General features: G+C 40.1%; 2 protein-coding genes across 4 annotated transcripts in view; one reads left to right on the forward strand and one right to left on the reverse strand.

Moving 5' to 3' along the window:
- Positions 1-2,347, forward strand: part of LOC311528734 (uncharacterized protein) — a 31,647-nt gene extending 29,300 nt beyond the window's left edge. For all 3 annotated transcript variants that reach the window (XR_014713680.1, XM_084644112.1, XM_084644111.1), the window contains one exon: positions 1,234-2,347. Coding sequence is in view for 2 of the 3 variants with exons in the window: in XM_084644112.1 (XP_084500238.1) it covers positions 1,234-1,528 (295 nt within the window). In the remaining variant the exon portion in view is untranslated. The remainder of the gene's footprint in view (positions 1-1,233) is intronic.
- Positions 1-23,058, reverse strand: part of LY75 (lymphocyte antigen 75) — an 81,714-nt gene that overhangs the window by 27,691 nt on the left and 30,965 nt on the right. The window contains exons 15-25 of the mRNA XM_084644098.1: positions 20,843-20,911; positions 19,475-19,598; positions 18,225-18,260; positions 17,799-17,974; positions 15,012-15,076; positions 9,516-9,592; positions 8,476-8,612; positions 7,505-7,610; positions 5,240-5,400; positions 3,514-3,643; positions 604-830 (exon numbers count right to left, since the gene is read on the reverse strand). Of these exons, the coding sequence (XP_084500224.1) occupies positions 604-830; positions 3,514-3,643; positions 5,240-5,400; positions 7,505-7,610; positions 8,476-8,612; positions 9,516-9,592; positions 15,012-15,076; positions 17,799-17,974; positions 18,225-18,260; positions 19,475-19,598; positions 20,843-20,911 (1,308 nt within the window). The remainder of the gene's footprint in view (positions 1-603; positions 831-3,513; positions 3,644-5,239; positions 5,401-7,504; positions 7,611-8,475; positions 8,613-9,515; positions 9,593-15,011; positions 15,077-17,798; positions 17,975-18,224; positions 18,261-19,474; positions 19,599-20,842; positions 20,912-23,058) is intronic.

The raw sequence follows: 23,058 nt of genomic DNA on the forward strand, positions 1-23,058 counted from the left end.
TTTAAAATTCCCTTTCACAACTTTTCTCCGTTATTAAGAAGCAAACCCCACCTGAAAAAATCCATTCCAAGTTCTAAGATAAGATGTTACCAATATATTTCAAACAGTTTTTAGCAGTTGCTTTTGGATTTCATTTGCTATCTTTCAGGTTTTCTCTTTTTAAAAACATTTTGGTTGGCCTTCCTTGACCCCACCCCAGAATTTCAAATGACAGTGGCAGTTATAGAACCACTGACAACAGAGTGGCAAAGATGATGCAATGATATAGTTTGCTGCTAATATAAAACATTTTTTTCCATCTTAAACCCTGAGGAACATAGTGTCCTCTCAATCGGTCCATCAATTGGAGTTCCACACTTGAATGTGCACCTCAGAGAACTGAAAATCTAGTATATAACCCTGAGCACCAGGACTGGTTAACCTCCCACTAGACATCTAGCCTCAAGATGGTTCTCTGCAACTGAAAATAGATGCCCCTGAAAACATCTATTTAAAAATAACCCAGTAATTTTCAGTTTCATTGTTTCACCAGTCATTCCTTTACCATTCCACCCTACCCTAAAAAATGGTTCTTACGAGGGATGGGGAAGAGATAAAACTTACATCTTTGCTGAAGAGTCCAATCCACAGTGGGTAATTGTGAATGGCAGCCTGCACAGTAAGAAAAGCCTGTTGGTACTGATCTGTGATGCTAACGAGCTGCATGTTTTTCTGTTTGCACTCCTGCAGTGCATCATACCAGGACAAATTCTCCAGAATTACTGTGTAATGGACATTTTGATAGGTCAGTGTTTCATTAAGGACTTGCTGTGTCTGGTTGTCAGCAGCCCCTGTAAATAATCAAGAAATAGAAGCATTAAGTGGGATAAACACTGCAAAACATTTTAGTTCTCAGTTTCTTTTGTAATAGCAGCAGCAAAACCCATTCAAATTTCTTTTGGGAATAACCATCAAAAATAAAATTAAAAAAAAGATTCATAGACTGTTGTAGACTACCATTTTACTACATCAGAATGGACAGAGAGTGTATCTGTTGAAAAATGTAAAGCTCTTTTTAAATGTAAATGTGTAAGTCCCTGTATAAAAGCTTGGTAGAAAGGCAGTAACAGAACTACTCGGCTTTGTGGCTTTCCATATTCATTCAATTTAACTCAGAAGAGTTCAAGTTATTAGGGAAAAAACACCTATACTCTCTGGGTGAAATTAATGTGAAACTGTGGTATTCTTCTACAGAACTGCGCACAGATGTTGTGACAATCAACAGGGGCCATGCATCTCTGAACAGTCTGACGGAGAGAGGGATGAGTCAAGTAAAGAGCCATTGGATTCATTCTTATGTAAATACTGGTACAGGCAGCTCTTCCAGCCAGTACATTGCAGGAGCAGGCAGAGAAGTAATAGAGTTTGCCTCCATAGCATGTGCTCAGAGTCTTGCACAAAGCCACCTGGTTTATGTATTGTGCTGGAAGTGGTGAAATTTACCGTTTGGGTTCTAATTATCCAATATTATCACAATGAGCTGCATTAATTGCATCCAACTAAGTGATGCACGCAAATAATAAAAAATGCAAACTTCACATGGATGGGGAATTAGAGCATGTGGATCTAATAATTCCAAGAAGTTTATGGGCTGATACCAGAGCTAAATTTGGCCCTACAATTTTGTAAAATGTGCATTGGCATCTAACATAGAGGTGTCTCAGGAATACAAAGCCTTGTCAAGGGAAAAAATTAGTCTGTATAAATAAGAGCAAACAAGTGACTGATGAATAGGCTGACAGACCAATTCCCAAAAGGCAGAGCCATAAGATTAATTTTATGTTTATGCACAATTTGCAGCTGTCAGTGGATTAGAGAGGTGACATGAAAGAAACAGAATGTTTGAACTAGTTCATGACTACTGCCAAGTGCTTCTATGTAAAAGAGCTTCAAAAGAGAACTGTGAGACCAACAGAGACCTCACACACTTAAAGGTTAATGGTAAAGAGTTAGGGGGAAAATGTACATTTCCCAAAGATGAAAAAAGAATATTGCTGATGTTTATAAGCGTAATTATCACAACATTTTGAGATAATCATTAAGTGCCTGAGATGCCAAGGCATCTGAGCTGCTGACTCCCTTGCTTCTGTGACACAAGTGACATGAAAACCATAGGGCCAGACTGTACTTGGCCAAGGATGCCACGGCAGAGTGGAAAACATCTCCCCTGCTGCAGCATCCTCAGCTGTGGCCAGGCACAATTGCAGTTTCTGCAAGAGCAGACTGAGTGCTCCTTCCCTGCATGCCAGGGGGTTTAGAGGCTAGCAATCCAAGAATAATGGGGACCATATTGCAGCAATGACTGAACTTTCACTGAATGTCATGTTTCCTTTTTTGGAGGGAAATATATTTATCAATAGCAGCTGCACTCTTTTATTGGAGTCTTACAAGCATTTTTAATGTTCAGCGCCTTTGCAGTTCATCTTAAATTTTCTTTTTTTAATAATTAATTTTAAAAAATCCCCTTCACATTTTTCATACTGAATCACTATCCTTCCCTCCTTTGAATTAATAAATAATTATTTAAAAGGATAATTTATACATAGCAGAACATACCCCAAAAATGGGTGTACCGCATATTAAGCCCTTGGCAGTTACGCAGTAACTAAGGCTTTGTTCAGATTGGGTAATTGCCCTGATTTCAGTAGTCAGTGGGCAGTCACCAATATAGCTGCACTGGAGCAGTGATTCCTCCCCAGTCCCGAGTATAAACAGGAAAGCCACACATTGTATCAGTGGAGCTGACCTCTGCTTGAAGCCAGGGTAAATTGCACCAGTACAAATTGTGGCTCTCATTGTCTACACCTGGCGTTTGCTCTAAGGTAGCTAAACAAATGGCTGAAATCAAGGCTAATTCCAAGTATAGATGAGGCCTCATATCATCCCTTCAGTGTTAAAACTCACAGGAGATGGTTAAGTGGGATTAAAACTCTGCATGGTTCTCCTCACAGAGTTTCGCCCACGTTGTTCTGGGGGAGAGGAGTCAGTTGCTCCATTCCTCACTGAATGAAACGAAGTTCATCACCAAGCCCTGTAGATCCCCGAAGTATACAAAGAAGGTCAGGGCCTTTCACTTGGAGGCGTTGTACTCCATGCCAACTACTGGACCCTGGGGCCCCCCCCTTCACTCTCTGGAAGCATGACTCCACAGGAACTTCACTATCAAGGCCTCCACTGCCCAGGGCTTTCCCCAAACACCTCTTAAAGCGGGTTTCATGCTGTGGATGGTGTCGTGGAAAATGTAGGTATGGGAAATTTTTCAGGGCTGGTAAGAGGGATGAGATTTGTCCTCATGGCCCCACCACTGGATACCGCTATCCAGTATGGACCTGCTCAGTCCTCAGAAGGATCCTGCCACCATGGAACACCCTTCTTGAGGTGCTGTATAGAGGGAGATTGTGCCTCAGGAGGGGTGATATCCATGCATGAAGGGGCTTCTTGGCAGGTGGATATTAGACGCACAGTCAGCCTTACCTGCTGGCTTCTGGCAGATACCCAAAAAATGCTTCTCAGCACAAGGCAAGAAATTCCATGTTCCAACATATGAAGATTTGGGGTTGTTGAGCATTACGCCACACTGGTTGTTTATCTCCTCATCAAACATCTGAAAACCAGAAAACTCATCAAGTTCATGTATGATACACGCATTCTTGTGTGAAGAGCGCGAATGAAGGTCAAGTTAGGAGAATATATTTCTCTTAGTATGTGCAGAGCAGTAGAACAACACACAGCTAGTTTATTTTGCAATGTTACCTAGTTGCTGGATTGTTTGTTTGTGAAAAAAATTACCTGGACCCACTATACTCTTTAAAAATTCTTGTTAATCAATGGCATTCCATTATGTTTCTTATGCTGCTCCATGAACAGCGCAGCCAGGAAAACTGTCAAGGTTCCTCCCCCATTCTGAACGCTAAGGTACAGATGTGGGGACCTGCATGAAAACCTCCTAAGCTTATCTTTACCAGCTTAGGTCAAAACTTCCCCAAGGTACAAAATATTCCACCCTTTGTCCTTGGATTGGCCGCTACCACCACCAAACAAATACTGGTTACTGGGGAAGAGCTGTTTGGAAACGTCTTTCCCCCCAATACTTCCCAAAACCTTGCACCCCACTTCCTGGACAAGGTTTGGTAAAAAGCCTCACCAATTTGCCTAGGTGACTACAGGCCCAGACCCTTGGATCTTAAGAACAATGAACAATCCTCCCAACACTTGCACCCTCCCCTCTCCTGGGAAATGTTGGATAAAAAACCTCACCAATTTGCATAGGTGACCACAGACCCAAACCCTTGGATCTGAGAACAATGAAAAAACATTCAGTTTTCTTACAAGAAGACTTTTAATAGAAATAGGAGTAAATAGAAGTAAAGAAATCCCCTCTGTAAAATCAGGATGGTAGATACCTTACAGGGTAATTAGATTCAAAACATAGAGAATCCCTCTAGGCAAACCCTTAAGTTACAAAAAAGATACACAGACAGAAATAGTTATTCTATTCAGCACAATTCTTTTCTCAGCCATTTAAAGAAATCGTAATCTAACACATACCTAGCTAGATTACTTACTAAAAGTTCTAAGACTCCATTCCTGGTCTATCCCGGACAAAAGCAGCATATAGACAGACAGAGACCCTTTGTTTCCCTCCCTCCTCCCAGCTTTTGAAAGTATCTTGTCTCCTCATTGGTCATTTTAGTCAGGTGTCAGCAAGGTTACCTTTAGCTTCTTAACCCTTTACAGGTGAGAGGAGTTTTCCTCTGGCCAGGAGGGATTTTAAAGGGGTTTACCCTTCCCTTTATATTTATGACAAAAACAATGATGTATAATGGTTTATGGATGTATTCTGCACATAACTGAACCAAAAACTATATAGTAACATCCCTCTGCTGCCTACATTTTTATGGAACGTGGCACTTCAGCTACATATTGGATATGCAGAGACTAAAGAGATTTCAATTTTTACATCCCTTTCCATCTTAATAATTAATTAGTGTTCAAAACATCTCATCCGAATAAAGATACGAAGAGCTCAGTCATTACTGGTCACGATGTCTGCCAATTAAGAATACAATTTCTTGGTTTGGGTCCTTTACATTTTTTTTTCTCTTTTGTTATTTTGATACAGTTACCAAAACACCAACATTCTATACTTTTTATAGGACAAAAGATCACCTGGATTTGTATATTCAAATAAATAACTTACATCAAGTGGAATCTTTCTTAGCGTTCCTCTCAGCAATGGGTGAAAGTTACCGTACAGCAGTCTACTGCCATCTACCCATTTGTTTTCCCTTGTGCTGAAAATAAACTTCAAACCAATCCAAATGTTTTCTTCCAAACCAGGAAGCAAGGATGTTAAAAAATCTGTTGGGCAGAAAAATAAATATTTACATACTATGATTTAGAAAACCACAGTAAACATTTGAAAAGCAGCTTGCATAAAATAAAATAATACAACCCCCATCTACATTACTTCATTTCCCACCGTAGTCCTTGAAAGTGCAATAAGCCATTTTAATAGAGTATTAAGTGTTTTGTAATTTTATCATTCCATCCTTTCCATATCCAACAAGGACATTATTTAAAAAAATCATTTGAAAGGATTAGCATTCTAACAGGCTAAGGTCTAACTGAGGGCCAGGAGATGAGTTTAACTTGTTTCTGTCTCTCTCCTCCTCTCCCTCCCTGACATCAACCCTATCTCCTTGCGTCTCTACCCAAATTTCAGACGGTGCCTCCCTACTGTTCTGTAAGACCTTCTATTGACTCCCCACAGAAGCATCAAAAGTGGGCTCCATGCCCTCTTTGAGGGCATGGACAGTCTCACTTGCTTCCCACACACCTCGCTCTCTGACTGGGCATGCCTCTAAAACAGAACCACTTACTGAATATGTGTCTGACTTACTCAACCAAGAAACAGAGAAAGTCAGGATAGAGGGAGAGGATCAGTTCCAACTGAGAAAGGCTCTACTCAGGAATCCCAAACCAGCCACTCTTTGTTCTCTATGGCAACACCCACTATTGGGTGAGGTTACCGGTCCTTAATGTGTGGCAGGGCTTGCCAGGGCTGAGCCCCAGCACCTCTAGGTTTGGCAGTTCAGAGCCCCGACACCTCTGGGCTTGCCACGTCAGTTATGAATGTAAAATAATTGCTTGAGCCCCAGCACCTAATTGCTTGAGCCCCAGCACCTCTTTCATTACAAATTAAGCACTGAATGTTAGTTAAGACATTTAGAACTATCTACCTGCTATATGTTAGGAAAGAGATTGAGACTAGCTTGGAGTTAGCTACCTGCTATATGTTAGCTAGCTCCAGGTTAGTCCCAAACTCTTTTCCTAAACTAGACAAACCCATTAAAGGTTAAAACCTCTCAGGATTTGTCACTATCTGATAGCCAGCTACAGAAAGGGCCACAGTACATGAGGGAGGGAGGGAAGGCTGGCAGGAAGAGGTGGTTACCTAAATTGTGGCAGAGCTGTCTTTCTCCACCACAGCTTTGCCATTGCACTAACTTGCCTGGCAGAAATCTGTCATCAGGACTAATTTATTATGCTAAATATCAATCAATTGAAATGAACTTCCATTTACACAATCATGTTAAGAAATGTTTGAAGCAGAATAGGCTTTTCTAGGGCTAAAAGAGTTCTGAATTGCTCCAGTCTCAGTCACTTGAGTTCCAGTGTGGGTCCATCCCAATACCCAATGCTGAGACAGAGCAGAAAACTGCTCTTCCACTGCGCACTGTTAACTACTGAAGTGATCTGCTTGGTCTACTTTCTGTATTCCACTGCACTGAATTGAGTTGGCTGGAGGTCACTTACCTATAAAAATAATGCTACATATAATACGGAGATCTGTTGTGAGCTACTTCTTCAGACATATCTGTAGGCAACTACCCACCCACTACACAAATACAAATGTATTAACAGATGTCTCTCTCAACAGATAGGTAGTCTGCACATCTGTAGAGAGCCATTTGCAGCAAATGTCTTCTCTTCACTGCATTCATCTCAATGAGGTTTTAACATATGAAGTAAAGTTTGGGAACTGCTTCAGACACAGCCCCTCCACTCGTCATAAATCTCTGGTAGTCTTTACAATTTCCAATTCCTTTCATATGCAAGGGTAGGAAAAGAAACTGGTCTTTGAACTGGTTCTTTTCCTTTTTCCATGGTTTGCCCATTGTGTGTGCATTTCCCATTCTGTGGCAGACAGAATTCCTCTGACACAGGGCAAATAATTAAAGGCATTAGTTATAGGTATTTATTTTATTGTGAATTTTTAGAATTATTTCAGTAAGACTCAAAGTAACTGAATGATTTTACAATCAGATAACACTGCCACATAATTCCTAGTCTGCTGCACGATTCTGTGCAGTTCTGCTGCATAGACTGGGGAAGGTGCTTGACATATTATTTTGGTCTAAAGTGCTACATAGTATAAAGAGCCTTGAATTTATCATCATACCTTGTTCAGCTTGGCTTGAGATTGATGGAAGAGTGCCTCCAAAAGTTTCACATACTTCATTGGCATCTTTAAATTTTAAAAATCTGTGTACTAGCTTTAGAAAACACTGCAAAATAAAAATGGTAAAAGCTTATGCAATGTAGCAGGAGTTCAGTTTCTCTTTAAGATTTATTGTATCTTAGTTGTAATTCATAAACCAATGACCCTAAAACCCTCACACCTCACTTATCTTGCTTTCTGTGAGAAAGTATTAGAAATGCAATTATAGATAAATGCATTCAGGCTCTGATTCAGCAAGGTGCCTATAACAGGGTGACTGTTCCTTTAAGGATAGTAGGGTCAGTCAACCCTGTTTTCCTTTAAGATTCCTAGGACTTTTGGAGCAGATGAAGGCCTACAGAAGGGCAGAGGCAGGTGTTGGGAGAGAGGAAGATGGTCCCAGAGATGTAGTTAATGCTTGGGGGAAACCAAGGTTACTGTTTCTTTAAAGGCCCAGAAGCCTTGTAATGCAGGGTGGGACAAGGCTCCCCTCTCTCACAGCTAAGTGGGAGGAGCCTGGAGAAGGAGAACAGCATATAGCTGCCTCCCTTTTCACAAGAGGGCAAGGATTGCCATCTGCTAATCTCTCTCAGCCCAGGGAGAAAAAGAGCTGAACTACAAAGTGGGGGAGGCAGCTGGGAAAGAACCTGGTTTTAAGGCATCAGCTATCCTGAATTAATGCAGATCCCAAGAACAAGGGCTTTTGTACCCATGAGCCCAGGAGAAGGAACTTGATAGAGATGCAAACATTGAGAAGGAGAGCTGTGGGACACCTGAAAGAAGAAGAGGGGTTGGGGCTGAGGGCTACCGAGTCCTCTGCAAAGGAGGGATCTGGTTTAAACACTCTGGACTGAAAGTGAGGCTTAGTCTATGCTACAAAGTTAGGTTGACATAATGCAGCTAATGATGATTGTCCTATATTCCCCTTTTACCTTGTTCTGAAACAGAATCCATTCTTTAGGGCATCCACCTTTAGGGGGGTGATATTCTGGCTCATGTTTCTCCAGTAAGGATGCATTAGATTTTTCACATATGAAGGGCAGTTTCAGATTGCAGTTTATTGAATAGTCTGTAGGAAATATAAATAAAGTCATTATCTGCATTATGGTAATGACTATGATGTGCTAGGTACTACCTACACTTGTGGGAAGAGACAGTCCTATGTAACTATAACATACAGCTGCAAATTATGCAAAGTAAAGTATTTTAAAATGACAGTAGAACAAAGCATAAAAAATTAAATGATTGTATGAGAAAATATCGTATTGATAATAAAGGACCAGATTTGATAACCTTACTCACTTTAAGTAGCACCTTACTCTACAAGTGGTATCACTGACTTCAGTGGAGAAGTGTGGAATAAAGTCATATTCACTGTAAGTGTGGGTATCAGAATCTGTCCCACAGGGCTTGATGTAATGCTTGACTTCAATGGGCATTGGGTCAAGCCCATAATACCATAACTTCAAAAATAAGTGGACAAGGTCCCTGTTGAGGAGAATTTACCATCTAACAGAGACCAAAACAGGCTAACATTGGTAAGGAGACCAGCATATAAAGGATTTGTGGAAGAAATGAGCATTAGGGTGGATAGAAAGATGGAGAGGGACGACTATTGGTTGACAAGGGTTCATAAGCTGTTCCAGGTATAGGGTGAAGCTGAGAATAAAAAAATTAAAATTTCAAATACAGTTTAATCAGCACATCAGTTATTTTATTCACCTGTTTCTGTCCAACCATTAGTCAGATTCACATCAGAAGTGCATGGCATGGCAATTTTGTAACCCCCATTTGTCTCAGGCCTGCCTCATGTCCTCAAGACATGCTGCCCCCAGACTCAGCCACTTGGAAGAAATGAAATGCCCCAAAACAATCTAGATCATGATGAAAAAGTAATTTGCTTCTGGATCTTGTATTCAATATTGCATTCTGGACAGAGCTAATATTTTTTATAATAAAGGAACAACCTTACCTCTATACCAGCCCCTCGAAGAAATATACCAACAATCCCTCCAGAATCGATCATGGAAACGTGGAAAAAACTGTAAACTAGATACAAACATTTCAGAGTCAATCCCTGACAAAAAGATGCTCTTTTAGGGGAAAATCCTGGGCATGGCAGCAGAACTAGCATGCCTCTGCTGCTTGGAAGAGAGAAAATGGCAAGGGCTTACACTTATATAGGGGTTGCCTGTGCCCTAATGTGCAGGAGGTTTAGGGAGAGGGCTAGTGTAGGGGAAAGTGGGCGGTAGGGTCAGCAGATCTGTAGTGATTAGTGTAGTCATGGATCTACTGACCAAATCAACCCTGCAGAGAAGGTAAACAACAGGAGCTTTGCCTGCCTACTCAGGCTGTACACTAAGGAACTGTCTAACTGTTTCTTTAGATAAGCTGTTGCCAACAGGAGAGTGGGTTTGTTGGGGGGGGTGGGGAGAAAACCTGGATTTGTGCTGGAAATGGCCCACCTTGATTATCATACACATTGTAAGGAGAGTGATCGCTTTAGATAAGCTATTACCAGCAGGAGAGTGGGGTGGGGGGAGAGAAAACCTTTTGTAGTGATAAACACCCATTTTTTCATGGTTTGTGTGTATAAAAACATCTTCTGTATTTTCTACAGTATGCATCCGATGAAGTGAGCAGTAGCTCATGAAAGCTTATGCTCAAATAAATTGGTTAGTCTCTAAAGTGCCACAAGTCCTCCTTTTCTTTTTGCGAATACAGAATAACACAGTTGTTACTCTGAAACCTGTCTAACTGTCTGTCCCTACTGCAACACCTCCTACATTATCATGCACCGCAAGGATAACAAACTATAGATTCTACATTCTTCTGTTCTAAAAGTATTCTTTTTTAAATGTAGCATTTTGCTACTTACACATCCTAAGATTTTCTTGGACAGGAAGGCCCTGTTCTTTAGCTGCAGCTGATGAGCACACAATGCAACTCAGGAGAATTGTAAAAAGGTTGCTGTAAGACATCTCTGCATTTCCCTGATCCTGGATCAACCCTGTGCCAGGCTATGCCATAAACTAGAAGCAGCCTGAAGGCTGCTCTAAATTACACTGCCTGCCAATGGCACCAAGGACCAGTGATCCCAAAGGCATAAAGAAGCCCGGGGAACTCTCAAGCCAGCCACAGGGAGGAGTGGTGGTGTAGGAGCCTTATCCTGGTTTTACAACATCAAAGGATCCCCTAACCTAGGGTTATCTTCCTGTGGCTGGCCATGGCAGAAAGCAGAGACAAGGACAAAGGATGACTTATCCAATTTCATATGCTCTATATGTAAATATTTTGTTCCTGGTTTTTAACTTACAAGATGAATGTTTTTGGTTTTGTTGTTTTCTTAAATGGAAGAGTAAAATAATGTAAAAACCTCCAATCCTGTTTCAGCACTCAAGTCATTAATGGGCTACATGGGCAGGCTTAAAAATCACAAATAAAAACATCTGAAATAGGAACCGGAAAGTGTTAACTGTTAGAACCAGGGTTCAAGCATTCAGGGCTTCTAATGATACCACTAACATATTAAGTCCATGGCCATTCAAAGACTTATGCCTGTGCAGAAGTCTTTGGGGACAATGTCTGCAAAGCACTTTGAAGATGTGAAGCCTCTATAGGTTGTCCAAGTTTTGGACCCATACAATAGTGTTGGGAGAATAACGGCTTGATAAACAAGGAGCTTGGTGTCTGTTTGAATGTCGTGATCTTCAAAAACCGTGTGCCCTAAACAAGGAAAAGCTACACTGGCTCAGCTCCGGCGATGTTGAATTTCTGCATCAATATCTGCCTTGGATGAAATATGACTTCCAAGGTAGAAAGAAAAGGAGGACTTGTGGCACCTTAGAGACTAACCAATTTATTTGAGCATAAGCTTTCATGAGCTACAGCTCACTTCATCAGATGCATTCAGTGGAAAATACCAAGGTAGAGGAAATGATCGACATTCTCCAGTGCCACTCCATTGATTTTGACAGATGGGGCATGTAATACCTCATTTGGAGAGGGCTGATAGAGCACTTTAGTCTTCTTGATATTAAGAGTGAGACCAAGACATGCATAAGCACTGACAAACACATTCAAGAAAGTTTGAAGATCTTTCTCAGAGTGGGCAAAGATTGCGTTGTCATCAGCATACTGAAGTTCCACAATAGATGTTGCGTAGATCTTTACTCTTGGCTTTCAGCTTGCTTAGCCTGAACAGCTTTCCATCCATTCTGTAAGTGATTTCAATGCCAGCTGTAAACTTCCCAGCAACTAGGTAAAGAATGACAGTGATAAAAACCACAAACATGGTTGGAGAGATGATACAGCCTTGTTTTACTCCTGTTTGTACTTTGAAAGGTTCACTCTTGGGACCAGTGCTGCTCAGAACAGTTGCTTTCATGTTATCATGAAGCAATTTTAGGACACTGATGTATTTATCAGGACATCCAACCTTAGAGAGTACAGTCCAGAGGGCATGGCGATTCACTGAATCAAAGGCTTTAGTTAAATCAATAAAAGCCATGTACAGTGGTTGGTTTTGCTCCCGACACTTTTCTTGCAGCTGCCGTGCTGTGAAGATCATATCCACAGTTCCACGGCATGGTCGGAAACCACTCTGTGACTCCTGTAAAATTTCTTCTGACACGGGCAGAAGGCAAGTTGCAAGGATCTGCGCCAGAACTTTGCATGCAATGGCTAGGAGGGAGATACCACAATAATTTCCACAATTGCTTTATCCCCTTTCTTGAAGTGGGTGACAATCAGGGCATCCCTCATTTCACTGGGTATCTCCTCCTTTATCCAGATTTTAAGGATAAGCAGGTAAAGCTGCTGAATTAACTCTGGTCCACCGCCTTTAAAGATTTCAGCGGGGATCCCATCTAGACCTGCTGCCTTGTTGTTCTTTATCTGCTTGGTGGCATTGTATACCTCATACAAATTAGGAGGGTCTCCGAGCTCATCTTTAAATGGTCATTGAGGGATTTGCTCAAGGACTTCATCTGCAACTATAGAATAACGGATAAGGAGATCTTTACAATGTTCTTTCCAGCGAGAATTGATGGCTTCATTGTCCTTCAGAAGTGTGGTTCCATCCTTAGAGAGAAGAGGATTCATACCAATGGCAAATTGGCCCATAAACAGCCTTGGTGGCACTAAAGAAATCACATTATTGTGGATATCCGCGAGATGTTGGAGTTCTTGCGTTTTCTCAGTCCACCATTTGTTCTTGAGTTCTCTGGTTTTACGTTGGACTTCCGCCTTTGCCTTGGCATGGGCTTCTCTCTTTATATTACAATTTATGTCATTCTGCCAAGCATGAAAAGCCATTCTCTTCTCATTAATTAGTTGCTCAATTTCAGCATCATTCTCATCAAACCAGTCCTGATGTTTTCTGGTTTGGTAGCCTATGGTTTCCTTGAAGGCATTGATGATTACTGCTTTCAAATGGCTCCAGTGTTCCTAAATTTCTTCTGGAAACGCTGATGGGAGCTTTTCTTCTAAGACTGCTTGGAAGTGGTCACGCTAATAGGGTCCTTCAAATCTTGAATCTTCAACTTGTGCCTGACCTGTTTCTTTTGCAGCCTCCACATTGTGGATAGAATAAGGTGATGATCAGTCCAACAGTCATCAGCACTTGTCATTGCTCTTGTGAGAAGTACGTCGCTATGATCTCGGGCACGAACTATAACGTAGTCACGGACATGCCAATGCTTTCACTGTGGATGTCTCCAAGATGTTTTGAACTTTTCCTTTTGTCGGAAGAGTGTGTTCGTAATAATAAGTTCATGTTTAGCACACTTGGTCAGGAGCAGAATTCCATTTGAATTGCTTTTGCCAACTCCTTCTTTCCTGATTGTTCCCTTCCACAGGTCTGCGTCTCGTCCCACACATGCATTGAAATCCCCCAGAAGTATGATCTTGTCTTCTGTAGGGGTCTCTGATAAAATGGTTTCCAACTGAGAATAAAAACCTTCCTTTACATTCTCATCAGCATCTAGTGTTGGTGCATAGGCACTCAAAATAGTTGCCTGTTGATTTTTTGCAAGCCTCAATCGGAGTGTCATAAACTGCTCATTGATGCCAACAGGTACCTCAGAGAGGCACCTTACGAGCTTATTCTTTATAGCAAAGCCCACTACAGGCAATCAGGGTTCATCTATAGATTTCCCCTTCCAGAAATAGGTGTTTCCTCCTTTCTCCTCCCTCACCTGTCCTTCATCAGCTCTTCTAGTTTTGGACAAAGCAGCAATATCGATGTCAAACCGACTCAATTAATGAGCAATAATGGTTGTACTTTGCTCTGGTCGGTTGCTGTTTGAGTTGTCCATCAGGGTATGTACGTTCCAAATTCCCAAGTTGAAGAGTTTCTTACATTTTTGACCGCTGGGGTGGTGATCCTGATGGATGCAGCTATCCAGCAAGGAAAAACAGAGGAAAGACTATTTTTAGGGTACCTTTTCTAACACCCTACCCAAGTGGGGTGAGCAGAGTGGATCCTAAAAAGGATTGCTCAGTCGCGAATGCAGCTGCCAAGATATTTGACCCGCCTCAATCCTCAAGCAAGCAAGAAAATTGTATCACACACCCACCGCCTGTGTGTCAGTCTGTAACCAGGAATTTCCTGATTTCACTGTCCTGTTCCCGTCACCACTTGCCGATCGCCACCAGACTTTTGACTTGTGCAAATGTTATTTTTTCCCAAAAACTGGAAGATGCCTGTGCGGGACTTCTTTTAAAGTGGGGACACTGGTGCACAACAGTCACCACACTATCCTTGACAGAAAGAGAACTTGAAACCAATGGCATGGGCACTGTGACGACTGGAGATCCTCTATTTGCTGCAGCCTTCATCCACCTTCGCAGTAGTTGTAACATTACACAATAGTTTCACCTCCATTGTGCAGTTATTCTCCGTCTGTTCTGCTGTTAGGGACTTCTTGGATCCTCATATATGAAGCCTCATATAAGAGCTAAGTGTTATTATTACTGATTTAGGTGTTAGAGATGTTGCTAACCTTTGTAGCGGGAACAGCACTCTGACAATATTCCTGCTTGAATTAGCTGCTAAGTCCTTAGTTCAAGTATTAAGTCTACACATATATTCTGTTGATTATTTATTGTACTCAAGATCCCCAGTATCCTAAATTCTTTACCAAAAGAAATAAAGACTCCGTCAGTGCTCCAGACTTTAAATTTGACCTGGCAAGGAAAAGTGCAGGCCACGTGTAGATAAAAAAAAGGGGAAGACAAGAGAAAGGAAAAAAGAGTCACAATTATCAGATAATGTGGTTTTGTTAACAAGGTCTTTCAAAGAATTATTTATGCTTTTCGTAGATGACCTGTCAGAAGTGAGCTTTGTTAACAACTTGGGATCATTCAATAGTCATTTAAAAAAATCACTTATTTCACTAAATTTTTCTCCATACAAGAAATATCAACAAAAGTTTATAATAATGTTGCCTGCAAATAGAGTACATACGGTGAATGATGGTTAGTTCCATGATCCATGGATTTCAGCCACCACTTCTGTTCTGCACCTGACAACTGCAAAAATAAAAAAACAAACAAAAAATATAAACAACTAGATTTTACCACCATGTATAATGTAATATCCCAAGATAGACCACTGGCCTTCATCCACCCTCATGGCAAAATTCCTTTTGATGTAAATAGTTTAACAGAAGCAGGACTGGAACTTACAAGTAATATTCTTGTAAATGATTCAAAAATTCAAGTGACTAACTTCTTGGTCTTGGCTATAGACTATGCCCTGGGAATTCTCAAATTCTAGTTCATAAAGGGGGCATTATCAGGTCAGATATTTTAATATCTCAAATCTATTTCTAATAGTTCTTTATTATTAAAACCAATACTACATTCAAATATATTTTCCCACTGCTTATTATATTTTGAATGTTTACATTTCACTCAGTTGGGATCATAAAATCAGGTTAGTCAGTTTCAACATTGGGTTCTCATGTGCTAATACACAGGGGTTCTCCAATTTTTTTCATAGTAGGTCACATCTTAATAGTGATATTAATAACATTTTCACATCTTGTGCATCCTATCCTTCATAAAAGCATGTACCATCTATTCTCCCATTCAAGATCATATAATATCTTTGTGGCAACTACAGCAATTACTTAGATAGAAAAGTAATATAAGGACAGATTTTATGTATTTGCAGCTGTCTTTAGTGCGATAAGTTTCTTGACCTTTTTGACAAAGATAATCTTACTGCCTTACGTACTTCATTTTGGGATGGATCTTCTGGCCCAGCCAAGTAGCATTCAGTGCAGTATGAGGGGGAGGAATAAAGGGTGGCTTTAAGACACCCAGAGAACACCCAGAGAAAAGGAGGGGAAAAAAGCAGTGCACTGAGCCTGAGGATCCGGCCCTTAATCTTTTCCTCCCATCTACACAGTTTCTCTCACCTGGAAACAAGGGTGAGAGCTAGCTCTCTGTGGACCAATAGAAAGTGCTCTTTGGACCATCAAAATCCCCTTGACAAGTAAGGGAACCTCTGTGCCAGCACAATGAAGTAATATTTGCATTGCAAAGAGCACTGAAGAAAATTTAAAATAAAGAATAAAATGGTTTTAATTGAAATGAAAGTACAATACTATAATGAAAACTTTCTTAGGGGCCAGATCATACCCTTAGGATACATGCAGTGATAGAACACCTCTGTGCATAGAGCTATCCTTCCACACATAGAAGGTAAAGAGAACTACTCTCTCTTTCACCCAGGCTGTGAGGAAGCCTTTCTGTAGGTTGGGGGGGGGGGGTGGAATGAGGCGGGCTGAATTGATGTGCCTCTTCTCCCACCACTGCACAGAGAAACAGAGCCCCCTCTGCTATGGTAAACATCTTTAAAAGGGGTTCCAGGCAGTATCCCTAACAACTCCAGTGGAGTCACACTGCCAGGCAGAGACCACGCATAACTCTTGATGGTGAGGGGAGGGCACAATTTAAAGGTGTGTGGGGCACATAACTCTTGAAGGTGGGGGGCACATGATCACCCCATGTGTCACCTCTGGGCTGAGGAGCAGCAGCAGAGCCAGGAGCACTAGGGTAATGGTGAGCAAGCACCTCAGGGAGCATCTCATGGTAGCCGGGCTCTGCAGACAGGGGACAGCTCCAGGGTGCACTGCCAGCTGACACCAGGCTCCTTCGGGTGCAGCCCAGGCTGTGCTGCCTGCCCTGCCTGGGGAGCACCCAGCTGTGCAGAGGTGGCGGAGGTGGCCTGACGGAGGTGGCCAGTGCGGAGAGACAGGCGCCCAAGTGGGCTGGGCAACTTCCACCAGCTTCTGATCTGCCAGTTCCTGGCAGGAGGACAGTTTTCAAACTGTGGGGTGTGCCCAGAGTTCAAAACGCTCTGTGCTAAATGGAAGGCAGAAATGGGGGGATGGGGGGGGACATGACCCCATGTGCCCCTGCTCTCACACATTGCCTCTGCTGCCAGAGAACCAGAGCACAGCTGCAAGGTACCCAAAGTTGGTGAAGTCATAGAACCTTCTTGTGGATGACCCTGTGTCTCCAGAAGATCCTCCAAAACCATGTGGACCATGAAGGATCTGCAAAATTGGAGGGTAGGACTCACGAGTTTTTCTTCCTGGGGGCAAATCCCATCTTAATCCTAATGGAACAATTCTAAGGAAACTCCATGAGGGGACCCTGTTAACTTCCAATAAATAAAGAGTGATGTGATGTCTCAATGACACTGAAAAAAGGGAGTAACTGAGGTATGTCACCCTGAAGTCTTTTTTTAAAAATGATTCCCACAGAACAGCTAATTTCCTGATTACATAAACTATACTCTCTGCCCTACAGAGACTGATCACATCTGTCTATTGCTGGTTTTTCATATACTCCTCTCATTCAGATAATGATGTGATGTCCCCGTGTTGGAACACACATATACAAAATGACTATACAGTGTTACACCTCTGGCTGAACCATGAACAATGGAATATTTATGGTAATCTTTTCATAACATCTCCTTGCTGTTTTGGAGCTTGTGTTCTGTTATTAAGATTATTTTAACAGGCTGTTTTACATTTAAATGTTTAAATGCAGTTTTAAAGAAGATTAAAACAAAACTGATTATTTCCTCTTTCAAGTAAACTTTTCCTTTTGCAGGCATTTAAAAAACTATTATGGGTTATATGTCAGTGAAAAATTAAGAGAAAAAACATTAACATTCTTATATTGGAAACACTTGCAACAAAGACAATTTCTGAGGTACAATGTATTTCATTACCTTTTCTATTTTGGTTAGGAGTGCCCTTAGTTTTGTATAAGAGTCCACAGATGCTAAGTCACTATCATTGTTTGCACAGTAGAGAGCAGCTTCTTGGTAGCTCAGGTTTTTATCTGGCACAAACCAAAATTCAGCTCCATCAATAACAAGTGGCGGTCCATGAATTCCATCTACATCTGGGGAAGAAAGCCACACATATACACATGGCATTAATCCTGAAAAATAATTACACTCAGAAAAGGAAAGGGCTGGACAATCTGGGCCTGATGCTGAGAGGAGCTGTATTTACATCTCCCACTGAAATCAATGAGAGCTGAGTGTGTTGGCTGTGTGTCAGCATGATTTTCACTAACATCAGAAAGGATATATACTGAGAAACACTAGACAAAAGTAACTGCAATGTATGCAAAAACTAAATCTGTTTACCTGGTATATACCACTCTGGTGTCTTTGGGGTACTACCTGTTCAGGAGAGAAAGAAACAATCACTGATCTTGCATTCCTGATACACGTACTTCACTGACGTCAATGAAAGCTTTGCATGCATCAGACTTAAAGTTATTTTTTTCTCTTTATTAGAAATGTGTAAGCACCAAAGCTCACACTAATAATAATGCTAATTCTCCCCACACATAGGCACTAAGATTTGGCATTTTCACTGAAAATTTCCAACAAGTCAAGGAAAGTTTTGTGTCTCCAAAAGCTATTTTTCTGACCAACTAAAATAATTACAAGAAGCCAAGCCTACTAGATGCTAAAACTTCTAACTCCTCACAAAAACAAGTGGATCTGTGCAGAACCCACATGCCATCCTTTCTCCACCCTCACCAGAGAATCCCTTTTCTGTGTATTTTGCTACTCTGGAGACCCAAGTCATAAATTTTACAAGGAGATTAGAGGCCAAATTCAAGTCTGGAGGAATTAGCTATCCATGGGATTTTCTTTTGTTTATAAATACTGCTTATACATTTTAAATAAAGCACATAAATGCTGGAACTCCATGATCTATATCTCCTCACCACACTAAGGTATTTACATTCCCCATGGCACGTTTCTCACTCCAAGGGAACTTAAGGGATAGAAGCAAAGTTGGACCATAGAGAAGTGACACAAGGTTCTTCCCCCAGTAATAGTTTATTTGTGAGTGTTTTGTATGTTTACATTTCTATGAACAGAAGCCTATGAGACATGCAAGGGATTTCAGCCCCTTGCCTTGTGTACTGTTATGGCCAGTTGGGTAGAGGATGTGGTAAAGTACTGGTTGCCAAATTTATTGCGCTCATATCCTTCTTTTCACCAAGTACGAAAAAAAAGACACCCAACAACCAAAAATTGTGATCACACAATTTTAGAGAATATAATCCCAGCTGTTACTCATACTTCAACCTTACACTTCCTATATCAAGCACCCTTTCAAGTTGATAATAAACAGCAGTCCCAGTGTGACAGCCTCTCTCTTCCTATATATTTAAAATACACAAAGTTCAAGTCTCGCTCTCACATTCTAAGGACTCCAGGTCTCAAGATTATTGTAATGCCTTCTGAGATGTTTGTTTTAAAGTCAGAGATCCTGGGTTTACTGTTAATGATGACAAAGTGAAAGAAGTAATTGAAGACATTTTAAACAAAAAACAGGTGACAGTTTAGATGAATAAACGGATGTAAATGCAGCTTACCTTTTGTTATCTGGCAAACCCATTCAAGTCTAGCATCACACTGAAAAGGTTTTAAGTAAAAATCCAATTGTCTGTCGTCATGGAAATGAAGTCTCCAAAAATACCTCCGTGGTATTCGAGTGGTCTGCATAAAAGTAGGGGGTTCGGAAACTGTGTTGGTATACTAGATACAAACTTCTGGAGCAATAAAACTGTTTATAAGATACCTTAGATATCCTTGATGACAGTCATCTACCCTGTTGCCGATCCTTTGTAATTTTAACTGAATTTTTAAAAATGATAAAATATAGGTACAGCTTCAAAAATAATCTCTGAACAACTAGAAATTATGAAGCAATCAGTTTAAAATTTATCCATTCACAGAAATCTCTTCTTGCAGCTCACTACAATACTATGTTGGGTTTTTTTTGCAATCCACAGATTTTATCTGTGTTTATCATAGAGTAATATTCACTGCCCCTTAAAGGATTCTCACATCTGCCCCGAAGGGACAATAATCTGAATTGGCCCAGAAACATGATTCTTCTTAGTATAATCAAGATAAAAAAGCTCCATGTCACCTCCTGGTTTCTACAATAAAGATAATGTTGTTTCCTTTAGTCTGACAGCACAGGATCAGATTCTTGTAATTCTGAAAACAACGGTTACAAAAGCCACAATGCCCACTTCACACTTGTTTAGGGATAGTCTCTCTTATCATCCAAAAATGTATTAGCCTAATATTTTAGATGAGAGGTTCTCGGGCGAAGGGCCATGGCTCCTGGAGGTTGCAAATAAGGGCAAGAGGGTAGTGACCACCATCCCCTTCAATGAATACTAAATGAGAAGGGGTTCTGGCTAAATGGGAGGGCACGTCCCACCATGATCCCAAAACAGGAAACCAGGTAATTGTATGGAAAAGGTTGAGAAGTACTGTTTTAGCAGTCATACCATAAGGTTAGAGTTACATAGTAATGAGGCATTTATGAATATAATAGAACCACACCAGTCTGCATTATTGACTGGTAGGCCCATAATTACAGTATTTTGCCAAGTTGCTCTGTATGCTACATATTATGACAGTAGTATTTTAATAAAAGTAAAGAAGTGTTGGTGAAGGAAGCCCTCACTATATGTTGTTAGTAAATATTTACTCAGCAGTGGAGGTAAAACTGCTGTTTTTTGTGAAAATTAGCAGGTTTTTGAATTAACAAAAAGAAAAGTAGCATCTTTCTGATGTATACAGTTATAAATTTACAGCAGCAGACCACGTTTAATGTACAAAAAACTTAAAGGTATAAAGTAAATATACTGTAAATAAAAGTGTCACATAAATATATTTTTATTATTAATTATTATTATTATTATTATTAAAATCTTGCAACATACCTTTAAAGCAGCACAGTCTCTAATGTCATAGACATCTCTTTGGAAATCATGTGACATAACAGTAGTTTCCTACAGAAAGCGGAGGGATGGTAGAACTGTGATTTATTATTATTTGTATCGAAGTGGTGCCTAGGGGCCCCAGTCATGATTCGTTCCCTTTGTGCTGGGCACTGTCCTAACAGAATAAAAGGCGGTACCTGCCCCAAACAGCTTTCAATCTATGGCTCTGATTCTGCAAAGATATGTGTACATACAGTACTTAACTTTATACTAGGGCTGTCGATTAATCGCAGTTAATTGACGCGATTAACTCAAAAAAATTAATCACAATTAAAAAAATTAATCACAATTAATCACAGTTTTAATCGCATTGTTAAATAATAGAATACCAATTGAAAATTATTAAATATTTTTGGATTTTTTCTACATTTTCAAATATATTGATTTCAAATACAACACAGAATACAAAGTGTACACTGCTCACTTTATATTATTATTTTTTATTACAAATATTTTCACTGTAAAAATGATAAACATAAGAAATAGTATTTTCCAATTCATCTCATACAAGTACTGTCATGCAATCTCTTTATTGTGAAAGTGCAACTTACAAATGTAGATTTTTTTGTTACATAACTGCACTCAAAACCAAAACAATGCAAAACTTTAGAGCCTACAAGTCCACTCAGTCCTATGTCTCGTTCAACCAGTCACTAAGACAAAAAAGTTGGTTTACATTTATGGGAGATAATGCTGCCCACTTCTTATTTACAATGTCACCAGAAAGTGAGAACAGGCATTCGCATGGCACTTTTGTAGCAAGCATTGCAAGGTATTTATGTGCCAGATATGCTAAACATTCATATGCCCCTTCATGCTTCGGCCACCATTCCAGGGATATGCTTCCATGTTGATGAAGCTAGTTAAAAAAAATAATACGTTAATTAAATTTGTGACTGAACTCCTTGGTGGAGAAATGTAGGTCTCCGGCTCTAGTTTACCTGCATTCTGCCATACATTTTGTGTTATAGTAGTCTCGGATGATGACTCAGCCTGCTGTTCATTTTAAGAACACTTTCACTGCAGATTTGACAAAAACGCAAAGAAGGTACCAATGTGAGATTTCTAAAGATAGCTACAGGACTCAACCCAAGGTTTAAGAATCTGAAGTGCTGTCTAAAATATGAGAGGGACGAGATGTGGAGCATGCTTTCAGAAGTCTTAAAAGAGCAACACTCTGATGTGAAAACCACAGAACCTGAACCACCAAAAAAGAAAATCAACCTTCTGCTAGTGGCATCTGACTCAGATGATGAAAATGAACATGCATTGGTCTGCACTGCTTTGGATTGTTATCAAGCAGAACCCATCACCAGCATGAACGCATGTCCTCTGGAATGGTGGTTGAAGCATGAAGGAATATATGAATCTTTAGCGCATCTGGCATGTAAATATCTTGCGATGCCAGCTACAACATTGCTATGACAACACCTGTTCTCATTTTCTGGTGAAATTTTGAATAAGCATTATCTTCTGCAAATGTAAACAATCTTGTTTGTCTGAGCAATTGGCTGAACAAGAAATAGGACTGAGTAGACTTGTAGGTTCTAAAGTTTGATATTGCTTTATTTTTAATGCAGTTTTTTTTATATAATTCTACATTTGTACATTCAACTTTCATGATAAAGAGATTGCACTACAGTACTTGTATTAGGTTAATTGAAAAATACTATTTCTTTTGTTTTTTACAGTGCAAATATTTGTAATAAAAATAAATATAAAATAAGCACTGTACACTTTGTATTCTGTGTTGTAATTGAAATCAACATATTTGAAAATGTAGAAAACATCCAAAAATATTTAAATAAACGGTATTCTATTATTGTTTAACAGTGTGCTTAATCGCGATTAATTTTTTTAATCACACAATCACAATTAATTTTTAATTGATTGACAGCCCTACTTTATACACATAAACCAACTTGAAAGTGAGACAGACGTTTTCTGGAGAAGTCTGGACAAACCAAGGATATGAGGTTGAGAAACTGAAGTACATTTTGGGAAATAAAGATACCTTGTTCTGCCCAGCAGCATTTGGATCCTTATTACATTTAAATATTTTGACAGAAATACAGTATAAATGCCAATTATTATTTTTGAGATTATTTTTAATTGACAAAGTCTCCTAAGTGCAAAGTTTTACATAAGCGTTTTTC

This window comes from Lepidochelys olivacea (assembly GCF_965140295.1).
Source record: "Lepidochelys olivacea isolate rLepOli2 genome assembly, chromosome: 11".
In the NCBI taxonomy this organism is placed as follows: domain Eukaryota; kingdom Metazoa; phylum Chordata; order Testudines; family Cheloniidae; genus Lepidochelys; species Lepidochelys olivacea.